General features: G+C 36.6%; 1 protein-coding gene across 1 annotated transcript in view; it reads right to left on the bottom strand.

Annotated features, from left to right (window-relative positions):
- Positions 1-278: 278 nt before the first annotated feature.
- CEP170 (centrosomal protein 170kDa) overlaps positions 279-12016 on the bottom strand; it is a 140416-nt gene continuing 128678 nt past the window's right edge. The window contains exons 16-19 of the mRNA XM_006898078.1: positions 8930-9018; positions 6291-6384; positions 5506-5557; positions 279-568 (exon numbers count right to left, since the gene is read on the bottom strand). Coding sequence (XP_006898140.1) covers positions 279-568; positions 5506-5557; positions 6291-6384; positions 8930-9018 — 525 coding nt within the window. The remainder of the gene's footprint in view (positions 569-5505; positions 5558-6290; positions 6385-8929; positions 9019-12016) is intronic.

Here is a 12016-nt window from a genome sequence, read left to right as displayed (position 1 = left end):
CTATGAAGGATGCAATTACAGAATTTAATGTGATAATCATAAGACCACAAAAGGTGAAATATCAGCTTTTTCCTATGTGTGCATCAAATGGTCATCTAAACCTCCCAAGAGGATGTGGATACCACAAGGTTGATTAAAAACAAGTAAAATTAAGAAGACAGGGATAGCAAAATGGTAGTTGACCAAGTTGTCTTGTTTTGTGTAAGTCAACACTATGCTGCTTCCAATATTCCTGGTCATTCCACAGGTAATTTTTTTTTTTAACAATCAAAACAAAGTTATTCATGTACTGCAACATCTTCCTCTTCCCCCTCCGGGTTGAACCTATTGAAATGTATGCTGAAATCAGCTTCTGTTTCAGCATTGTCACACTGAGCCGAGCCTGAGACAGCGGCAGAAGGAAGGGCCCTTGCTTCTGGTTGGCAAAGGCTTGGTGTCTGACCAGGGCTGCTGTGGTTATTCACAGGGCTGGACTTCTGCTTTGGTGGAGATGGTAATATCGCACTGGGAAATCCCATGTTATTCAGAGCCTCCAAAGTCCCATCAGGGTCAATCATAGCATTGATTGCTGAAAGGGAAAAAGGGGGTTGGGAGAAAAAAGATGTCATTCTAAATGCAGTTACATCTGGATGTGAATATTACTTAGGATTTGCATAATATTTCAATCATTGCTATTTACGCATTTATGCACTGCATTTAAAACCCTATTCTCAATAATTACATGGTTGACCTATAGGGATAAAAGGTATAGAACTGCAGGAATTTTCTGGTCGATTGAGTAGGCTTATTTCTGGGCATTTTAGAACCTGTTAGAAGAATGGGATTTAGAGATGTGAAATTCAAAATAGATCTTGAAGTTTGTTTTCATTAATATGATGAAAAGAAACCCCTCACAAACCCCCCCAAATCAAACAAGCTCAAAACACTAAAATGGATTGCTGCTGAGTTGAATCCGACCCACAGTGGGCTCAGCAGCTGGTTCCTAAGGCAGAAAATTACACGGAGGTGACTATCTACCTTTCTCCCACAGTGAATCGGCATAGCCATAGAGGCATGGCCTTTGGGTGAGCAGCACAACTCCCCACACACCAGGAAAATGTAACTCCCACTAGAGTGAGAGGACAGTAGAAATACTGGTCAAGATTTCAAGAAATACTCCCCATCCCTGGTCTTGTGGGTAAGGAGTTGCACTGACAACCCAAAGGCACATGGTTTGAATCCACCAGTTGCACTATGGGAGAAAGGCGGTCAATACCCTCCTGTGCGACTTAGTCTCTGAAAACCCACTGGAGGGTCAGCTATGAACGAGTTGGTTTTAACTGATGGTACATAACAACAATAACATTCTTGATTCAAAAGAGGCTGTAGATCAATGGCTATCATTGCAAATGTCAAAAGGATCTTGGCTAAATGCAAAGAAACACTAGAAAAATGCTTACTTATCATATACTGACTATGCAAAGGTAACTGACTAAATGTGGATTACAATAAATTATGAATAACATTGAGAAAAATGTGAATCCCAGAACAAGTAATTGTGCCTATGAAAAACCTATATATAGACCAAGTAGCAGTTGTCTGAATACAGTAAAGGAATACTAATGGTTTCAAATCAGGAAGTTTTCTCCTTTCTTCATACTCATTATTCAATATGTATTTTTAGCAAACAATTTGAGAAGCTGGACTACATGAAGACTGTGGCACCAGTGTTGAAGGAAGACTCATCAGCAACCTATGATATGCAGATGACACAAACTTGCTTGCAGTGAGTGAAGACGACTTGATGCACTAACTGAAGAAGATCAAAGATGTTAGTTTTCAGTACAGTTTACATCTTAACCTAAAAAAACACCAAAAATCTTTTCCACTGGATCAGGAGGCAACGGCCTAGCTACTAATATACCCCATGTAGCCTCAAGAAACCAGACTCTGTTATCTTCCTGGGAAGGAACAGTAACGAATGGCAGAAAAGATTCTTCAAGAGATGAAAAAAATTCTCAGAGTGGCCCCTTTAAAAGCGCACACCACTCTAGCTGTTAATGCTGCTGAGGGTTGGCCCTGACTCACAGCAATCCTACATATGAGAGAACAAGCCCCATCATGCTGATGTGCATGTGTCCATTCTTGCAGCCACTGTTCAATGCATCTCACTGAGGTTCTCCCTCTCTTTCACTCTCTACCAAGTATGGCATCCTTCTTTTGGGACTGGTCCTTTCTGATAACATGTCCATAGTAGGGAGCTCTGGCGGCCTCGTGGAAGAGGCCATGTTGCAATTCATAAAGCACACGGTTTGAAACAACCAGCTGCTCTGCAGGAAGAAGATGGGTAATCTCCTTCTGTGGGATCAACTGCTTCCAAAAACCAGCTGGAGGGTCGGCTATGGATTGGTTCTGCCTCAATGGTACACAACAACAAATAATCGGTCAGCTACGAGTTGGTTCTGCCTCAGTGGTACACAAAAACAAATAATCCTCACCTCCAAAAGAGCACTTTGGCTACACTTTTTAAAAACACATTTCTTTGTTCTCTCAGAACTTCATGGAATATTTAATGTCCTTTCCGAGACCAGAATTCAAAGGCATCAATTTTTCCATTGTCTTTCTTTTCACTGTCCAACTTTCACATACGTAGGACATTGGTGGAGCTACCATGGTTTCGTCAGGCAGGCCTTAGTCCTCAAAGTGACAGTTTATCTTTAAAATGTCAAGAGGATTTGTCCTTGAAATACATCTTGTGATTTTCTGATGGTTGCTTCCACAGTTCACTGTGGATCCAAGTAAAATGAAATCCTTGACAACTCAAACTTTTCTCTGTTTTCTTGATGCTGTTCACTGATCCACAGTGGGAATTTTTGTTTTACATAGAGGTGTGCTGAAGGAATTTAATCCCCTCAATATGTGCTTCAGGTTTTCTTCATTTTCAGATAGCAAAGTTGTGCCATCTGTATAATGCAGAATGTTTATGACTCTCCCTCCAATCCTGATGCCATTTTCTTCCACATAAAGACTAGTACTGTGTGAACAAGCTGTAAGTGTACAATTATGAGTTTAATTTCATAATCATTAGGTACGCTAGGTTGCTGTTGTTGTTGTTATGTGCCGTCGAGTCGTTTGCGACTCAAAGCGACCCTATGTACAACAGCCCTAAACCCTAAACCCTGCTCTATCCTGTGCCAATCTCATTGCCTCTGACACACCCATCCCGATTACCCCAGTCACTGAATCAATCCACCTCATAGAGGGTCTTCCCCTCCTGCGCTGTCCCTCTACTCTACCCAGCATGATGTCCCTCTCTAAAGACCTGTCTCTCCTTACAACGTGTCCAAAGTATGTCAAACGAAGCCCCAGAATTCTTGCCTCCAAGGAGCAGCCTGGTTTAACCCTCTCTAGGATGAATCTATATGTTTTCTTGGCAGTCCATGGTATATTCAATACTCTTCTCCAGCACCACAGCTCAAAGGCGTCAATTCTCCTATCCTCCCTAGTCACTGTCCAACTCTTTGATGCATAACAAGTGATTGCAAAAACCATGGCCTGTATCAGGCGCAACTTAGTCTCCAGAGAGACACCATTGCTCTTGAGTACTTTAGAGAGGTCCCTAACAGCAGACTTTCCCATCGCAATACGTTTTTTGATTTCCTGGCTACTGGTACCAAGAGTGTTGACAGTGTAGCTGAGCAAACTGAAGCTCTTCACCATCCACCCTGATGCTACCGATTGGTCCAGTGGTGAGAATTTTTGTCTTCTGGACATTGAGCCTCAATCCATATTGAAGGCTGCAGTCTTTGACCCTCTGCAGTAAGTGCATGAGGTCCTCCTCAGTTTCAGCGAGCAGGGTTGTGTCATCTGCATAACGCAGATTGTTAGTAGATCGTCCACCAATCCTAACGCCACACTCCTCCTCATAGAAGCCAGCCTCTTCGATAATCTGCTCTGCATACAGGTTGAAAAGGTATGGAGATAGGACACATCCCTGGTGTACACCCTTCCCAATTTTGAACCATGCAGTGTTGCCCTGCTCTGTTCTGACTACTGCCTCTTGGTCCAAGTATAGGTTTCGCATTAGTACGATTAAATGTTCTGGGATTCCCATTCTTCTCAGAGTCAGCCACAGTTTCTTATGATCCACGCAAATGCCTTTGCATAATCAATGAAACACAGATAGACATTCTTCTGGTATTCTCTGCTTTCAGCTAAGATCCATCTAACATCAGCTACAATATCCCTAGTACCACGACCCCTTCTAAACCCAGCCTGGACTTCCGGCAGTTCTCTGCTGATGTGCTGTTCCAGTCATTTTTGGATGATCTTCAGTAGAATCTTGCTTGCATGTGAAATCAATGATATTGTTCTGTAGTTTCCACACTCAGTTGGGTCACCCTTCTTTGGGATGGGAACAAATATAGATCTCTTCCAGTCAGTTGACCAAGTGGCTGTTCTCCAGATTTCTTGGCACAACTTGGTGAGCACATCCACGGCAGCATCTGTTAGCTGAAATATGTCAATTGGTACACCATCTATTCCGGGGGTAAATACCTTACTGTCAATAAGGACTGAGTAGAGTAACAAAGTGATTCTGGAACCTTGATATACCACTAGAGGCTTTTCTAGGTTAAACCATTCATGAACGATCCAAATCTGACAAAAATCAAAACAATGTTCTTAGCAAAGTTTATGAGGCAGGCAAATCTTTCATTCTCTTCTCTCCTTGCTTTCTTGGTTCTTATGGCCAATATACATGGATTTCTTGTGACTGAGCAAAGAAATTGGAGCATTCTGACGTCATAATATGTAGGGAGATGCTCTGCTAGTCCAAAGGTGGCAACTCTTTAGGGGTTCGAATTCACCTGGGGCTCCATGAGAGAAAGAAGAGTGTGCTCCTCCAATGAGATTTATAGCCTCTTTAAAACTGCTTGAGGGTCAGCTATCTGTTGGTTCTGACAGCAACTGACATTTGGGCTGTTTTGAGCAAATCAAGTGGAAGCTCTGGTGGCACAGTTTGTAGTAAGTTGTGCTGCAAATACAAAGGCTGTGTGTCCCTGGCGGGTCAAACCCATTAAAGGCTGAAGGGAAAAGATGGGCAGTCTCCTCTCATTATGATTTACAGCCTCAGAAACCTGATGAGTCATAACAACCTGACCACAGTGAGTTTTTCATCCAAGTAACTGATTTGTATTAAAGTTTATTTTAAGATGTTAAAAATCAAATAAATCATGCTAATTGCCAAACTGAAATTAAGTAAGACATTAACTATACGTATGCCTTGTTGGTTTCATTGAACACCAGGTTAATAAAATAATATTTTTAACTGCATACATATATTAATTCATTATATATAACAGAATACAGAAAATTTTGAATCAGTTTTTAAATATCAAGCCTACTGTTAAACATATGTATGGAAAATGAGCCCCAAATTTAATTTTACTGTCTATTTACTTCTCTATATTCAGTTTATTTATCCTAAATTGTTGGTTTTTTATGTTATTGCAGAAATAAGTTTACCTTGCAGCTGTTTTTCAACTCTTTTCAATTCCTGTAAGATAGAAGAAATCTCCTGCAGGGAAAGCAATGACAAAAATTGGCATACTTTAAAACATTCCTATTTAACAAGCAATTAATCTCACTTTCATTTTATTTGTGATACTTAACATAATATGCATGGCACAATATTAGCATCAACATTACAAAATAACTATCATATGCAGTCAACAACAGTCACATTTTAAAATCTTTAATGTTTAAATGAATTTTTTTTAATTGAAATAATGATGTTAGTAGGTGATGAAAAGTTTAAGATGACTTACTAACATAGGAGCGAAGCTTTTGTAAACCCTGTCATGTTTATAAAATGTTGTGCTGAGGCATTTCTTTGGGAAAGGGGAACCCTGAAACCCCTGCTTCATCTGGAAACTGGATAATTCCCAAGTCATGAAAATCCACTCAAGAACTTGAAGGGAAACAAGTGTTCCATTACATAAACAGAAATGTCATGTCAAGTGAATATCTGAATTTAGTTCCTATTTAACACTGTATATTTATAATATGTATAATGTAAAATTATGCACAAGAGCAAAAATAGGTTAATAAAATGTAAGAAGCATAAGACGCTTACATTCTCTGTAACTCTGAAGTAATCAATATTTTAAAGTTCTGAGAGAAAGCTGGAAGTGTAACACTTCCCCAAATTTGTGCATTTTTATCTTTTTAGAAATGTAAGACATACTAACTTTCCTTAAAATTAACTGTGTTATGTGAAGATTTTACTCTTTGAGAAAAAGGTGCCATACCATGCTCGATGTTTTCACAATAGGGACTTCACTTTCAGTCCTTAACTTGCTTTCTATTTCATCCCAATTCCGATCTTTGTCTTTAAACAATATTCTATAAATGAATAAATAGAGGCACATTAATTTTCAGATTTTAAAAACCATGCTTGCTGATTATAATATCAAAGTAAACACATGTTTTAGAAGCCGCATAAAGGTAAAAATAAAAGGCCTAAACATTGCATGAATTGAGAATACTGAGTCAACATTAACAATAAAATCATGCATGTGGGGGATCTCTGTTTTAAAAGGAAATGAAATGATTAATACATGCATATGCCCTTTATTTTTTTATCTAACTTTTTATTAAAAACAAAAAAGAAATGCAGATTATATAACCCTAAAATTATATCTATTTTTGATGAACACTAATTGTAGCTTATCATGACATCAGTTTTTCCCAAATATATGCATTATAAACACAAGAAGAAATCAAAAATAAGAATTAAGATAGAGTTAGGTATAAACGTTTGTGCCTTATGTTAAAAAAAAACAAAACCCCAAAACATTTTTGTAGAGAACATTTAAATAATGTGAGCTGAATTAAAAAAAATAAATAAATAAAAGCATGCAACTGCTTTTCACTATCAAGGTGGAATTAGCCTCATCTCCCAAACTAATCTAGAGAGACCATCTATATACACTTCACATGATAATCTTTTGAAAATGTAAATATTAAGTAAAAAGAACCTGGAGGAAGGGAATATGTATTATACATACGTGTCCATGCATTACTTTGGTTAAAAATGTAAATTTAAACTATAATAAAGAGAAAAAGACAGTGCAGATTACACTTCTTTTTGACATAATAAATTTTAGGTCAATATTTTTCTGGAAGATAATAAAATGTATGAAGAGTCTGAAACATTTTGAAGTATGAAAGGATAGGTGATCAAGAAGGCTCAATTATCACTTAACATGTTCAGTAAAATTTAGTTCCACAGATCAACCTTCTTTATTTGACTGGAAGAGAAAGTGAACTCTTTTATAGCTGCTGAAAATATGTTTTCCCAAATGATTATTCTTTAAAATTAAATAGTTTCTTAAGACATTTTTGAAATAACTTTGAAACCAATTAATTACTTTTCTTAAACTTAAGAAGTAGTAGCCTCATAATGCAATAAAGATGGTATGTGATATGTTTTCACTGCTTATTGGTACTCATCAAACACTGATGAAATACATTATTTCAACATACAAACAATGAGATCATATTTGCATAAAATAATACAGTTCACAAAGCACTTCCAGTTTCACTTTATTTAAAATTTTTAATTATCTACCTACAATATAACATTACTACATTTCTTAAATGTTTTCATACTACAGTGATAAGCTTATGTTTTAAATTACTGATACTTGAAGCTGTAAAACAGTACTTGATATTTTCTTGGAGGCTAATCTTTTCTAAGGCAAATACCTTTATTCAAAGTGTGGAAATTTAATTTGACGAAAAGGAACAAAAAAGCAGAGGGGGTGAGGTTCAATTAAAAATCCAATTATATAACACATATATATATGTGTGTGTGCACGCGTGTCTATATACATATTACATTTCTCATGATAGTTATTTGAGAAATGACGATACTTATAAAAAGGCTTCAAGTCTTTTGCTCATAGGGTCACTATGAGTTGTGCTCGACTCAACAGCAATCAACAACAATAACATTATAACTACATGTATGTGTACATATGTACAAAACGATAAATTCTTTTTCACCTCACAGATAGTGAAAACATACTTATTCCTGTGTAAGATAATATTAAGGTACAGAGACAACAGGTGGTTCGTTCAAGAGGACATAGTAGGAGGCAGAGGTCAAGCACAGCCTCAATTCTTTAGGCTCATTAGTCTGGTCCTCTAGTCTCTGCACTTCATTAGATCTTCTTTTCCTCCACTTCCTTCATTCTTTAAAACTCATTCCTTTCTCAAGTTCCCTTTTCAATGACTCTTTTCTAGCAGTGGTCAAGCTATAAGGAACAAAACTATTTCGTCAAATATGTGTTTTAAAATTGTTTATTATGGAGTACATAATCCACCAGAGGAATATAAAGTTCAAAACAATATAGTCCCTATTCCTAAGAAACCAGGATAGTGAAGGGATTAGAAACTGGACCAAATAAAATATAATTCAATGTAAATGCACACTAAACATATTAAATCATGCAACCAAAAGGACATCATCTATAGTATTTTAATTTTCAGAGGGCTTCTACATAAATTTTCCGAGTCTCACAAGTGTTCATACATTTTTCCCATTCCTGGTACAGGAAATTACACAATAGCAAACTCTGAGATTCTTATAAGTAAAATCCTAGAAACCTGTTAATTTAAGAAGTTTACAAACAGTTTATAGGAGCATTAAAAAAACCCTTTTCTGATTATGAATAAAATTAAGTGATTATAGCTTTTATTTATCAGCTATGAAAAATCTGACTATTAAGAGTTTTTTTTTAAACCTTGTCATGCTGTCTAGCATTACTTACATCTGAAATGCCAGAAATATGGTAGTAGCAGCAGTAAGAGTTTGTAGAGTTGACCTTACTAGTTCAGCTGTGGCAGCAGGTGTGAGAAAGTTAGATGAGTGATGGTTAATTACCTGATCTTTCCAGCTGTTTTATCTATAGATTGTCTTATTTTCTTAGAAAACTGGAAGACAGATGACAGCAGCAAATTGTCTCCCATGACCTGAAATATCCAAAGACAAAAATATTACCACTGCATCAAAATATTACCACTGCACTGTAGACTCCACCAACAAGAACAAAGTTCATAAAGACATCAAACAATAAATGCTGGTAAGGGTGTGGAGAGATTGAAACTCTCACAGACTGCTGGCAGAAAATGTAATATGGTGCAACCACTGTGAAAAGCAGTTTGATGCTTCTTTAGGAAGTTGGGTGTAGAAATACTATTTGTTCCTGCACTTTCACTACTAAGTATGCATCCCCAAGAAATAAGAGCCAGTATTGGAACAATTACATATACACTCATGATTATTGCTTCAATATTTATAAAGTTAAGAGACAGAAACAACTTAAGTGTCTACCAAGAGATGAATGGATAAAGAAAACTATGGCACAGTCATATAAAGGAACACTATGCAACACTAAAAAACATTATTCACAAAACACTATAAAATGAATGAATCTGGAGGATGTTATTCTGAGTGAAATAAACAAGTCACAAAGGACAAAAATTGTATAAGACCATTTTTATAAAAGCAAAGGAAAGGTTCACACACAGAATAGTTAACAGGGATAGGAAAGAAAGGTAAGGAGAATAAGAATAACAAATAGCTAAAAGAGGTAAAGGAAAAGGCAATATACAATAAGGGATTGATCAGACAATGAAAGAAAATAATTACCAATTCTAATTAATATTACAAAAAATATGCATGAATGAGTGAATTTGGTTTATAAATTTTCTCTTAAAATTACATGCAATAGAAAGTAACTAAATGAAAATTTTTAAAAAGGAACATAAAAGGCATAAAATTGAGTAAAAATACTTAAAAAAATAGCTAAACCATACCAAACACTGAGAGAAGAGTTGACACTAATTGTATTAAAATTATTTCAGAATATAAAAGAGGAAATATTCCCAAACTCATTCATTGAGGTAAGCACAACTTAGAGACCAAAGCACTCAAAAACAAAAGTGTAGACCACTGTCTTTCACTAATAGAAATGCAAAAATTCTTAATAAAATCCTAGCTTACAAACAACCCATTTATCATTATCAAGAGGGATTCATTTGATCATTCACTTTTAGAAGATGGTAGATGGTTTTACATGAGCAAACCAATCATGCAATCCACCACCAACAAAAAAGGGGAAAGAACAGCCTCCTCATCGCCACTGAATTTGAAAAAGAAAAGCATTTAACTAAATTCAACGCCCTTCCCGGATAAGAATACTCAAGAAATGAGGAACTGAGGAGACCTTTTTTCAACATAATGAAAAGTGTATGTACAAACCCAAAGTTTGCTCAGTGGAGAGAGACTGAAGGCATTCCTCTTGTGAATGAGAACCAGACACGTGTGCTCTCTCACCACTCTATACAATAATCTATTGGAAGCTGTAGCCAGAGCTACAGGTGAAAAAAAAGAAAGAAAAAGGGCATCAAAATTGGCAAGCAGGAAGTAAAACCATCTCTAATTGCATATGATACAATCAATCCTACATATACAAAAGTCTAAGGATTCAGAAAGAAAATTACTCGATCAATTACTTGGCCAATACAGCAAAGTGACATGGTACAAGATCCACATACAACATTAAGTCTAAATGCTTTACAGAAAGGAGAAATCTGAAAAGGATAGTAAGGAAACAATGCCATTTACAATAACCACCCAAAATATGAAATATTTAGAAACAAATCTAATGAAAAATACAAATGATCTATGGGGGGAGGGGAAGACAGAATAGGTATACAAGTAAAAAGACCAACATAAATTGGTGGTGGTGGGGGATGGCGGGCAGACAACTCCATCCAAAAACCAACCAAAACCAAGTGATGTTCATGGATAGAAAGACTTAAGAGACTTTATTTCATTCACAATCATGACTGAGCTGGTTGCCTGGATTTACTGGATTTAGCTAACAATCAGCTGCGGGCTGGTAGCCTCTTGTTTAAGTCAATCAGGACCTGGTGAAAGGGCTTCTGTAATTAAAAGTTGGTTGGGCCCTAGGGCCGGGTGATAATTGTATTTCGGAAGAACATTTTTCTCAGTGGTACAACACTGGTCAGTTTGCTATACTGAGGTAACTTGGGGTTGCTATGATGCTGAACGCTGTGCCACTGGTGTCTCAAATGTCATAATGGTTACCCATGGTAACAGTGTTTGGTGGAGCTCCCAGATTAAGACAGGTGTATTAGAAGGATTGGCATCCACTTCCTAAACAAGATGCCTTTGGAAACTATGAACATTAGAGAAACGACAATAGTTATAGAACAAAGTTCAGATCTTTTGTTCATGGGGTTGCTATGAGTCATCCTTGACTTGATAGTAATTGACAACAACAATATTATGAAATGGCAACTATACACAAATAAATGCAATTTTGATCCAAATCATGGCATCATTCATTGAAGAGATGGAAAAAGTCTATGTGGAAAACGACTCACAAGAATAAAGATAAACTAAAAAAAATTAAAAAAAAAAAAGAAAGATAAACTGAAGAAGAAAAACAAGATAGGAAGTTTTATAATCATTCCTGATTTCAAAACCTACAATATAACCACAGTCATCAAAACAGCTTGGTGTTGGTATAGAAACAAGTACACAGAAAAAGGAATAAATAGAAAACCCAGAAATAAATCCATTAAGTGAAGAAATGATAGCCTCTTTAACAAATGTTGTGTTGTTAACTGTTGTCAAGTCAAGCACAACTCATAGTGATGAACAAAAGGCCTGAAGCCCTTCCATAACTATCATCATTTATCAAAGTTCATAATTTCCAGAGGCATGTTGTTTGGGAAGTGGATGCCTCTTCTGCTTCCCTTTAACAAACAGTATTACAAAGACAGAAGAGGAAGAAAAGACCAAAATGGATGTCAGAAGAAACTCTGAAGATTGCACTGGAGCGTAGAGAAGCCAAAGCACAAGGAAGGATTCAAGATACTAAAGAGCTGAACAGAAGATTCCAAAAGGCTGCTCGGAATGACAAAGCAAAATACTACA

This window comes from Elephantulus edwardii, unplaced genomic scaffold (genome assembly GCF_000299155.1).
Source record: "Elephantulus edwardii isolate Elephantulus edwardi_28Jun2011 unplaced genomic scaffold, EleEdw1.0 scaffold00219, whole genome shotgun sequence".
NCBI lineage: Eukaryota > Metazoa > Chordata > Mammalia > Macroscelidea > Macroscelididae > Elephantulus > Elephantulus edwardii.
Note: the sequence above shows the minus strand (reverse complement) of the source record. Positions and strands in the feature narration are given on the sequence as shown.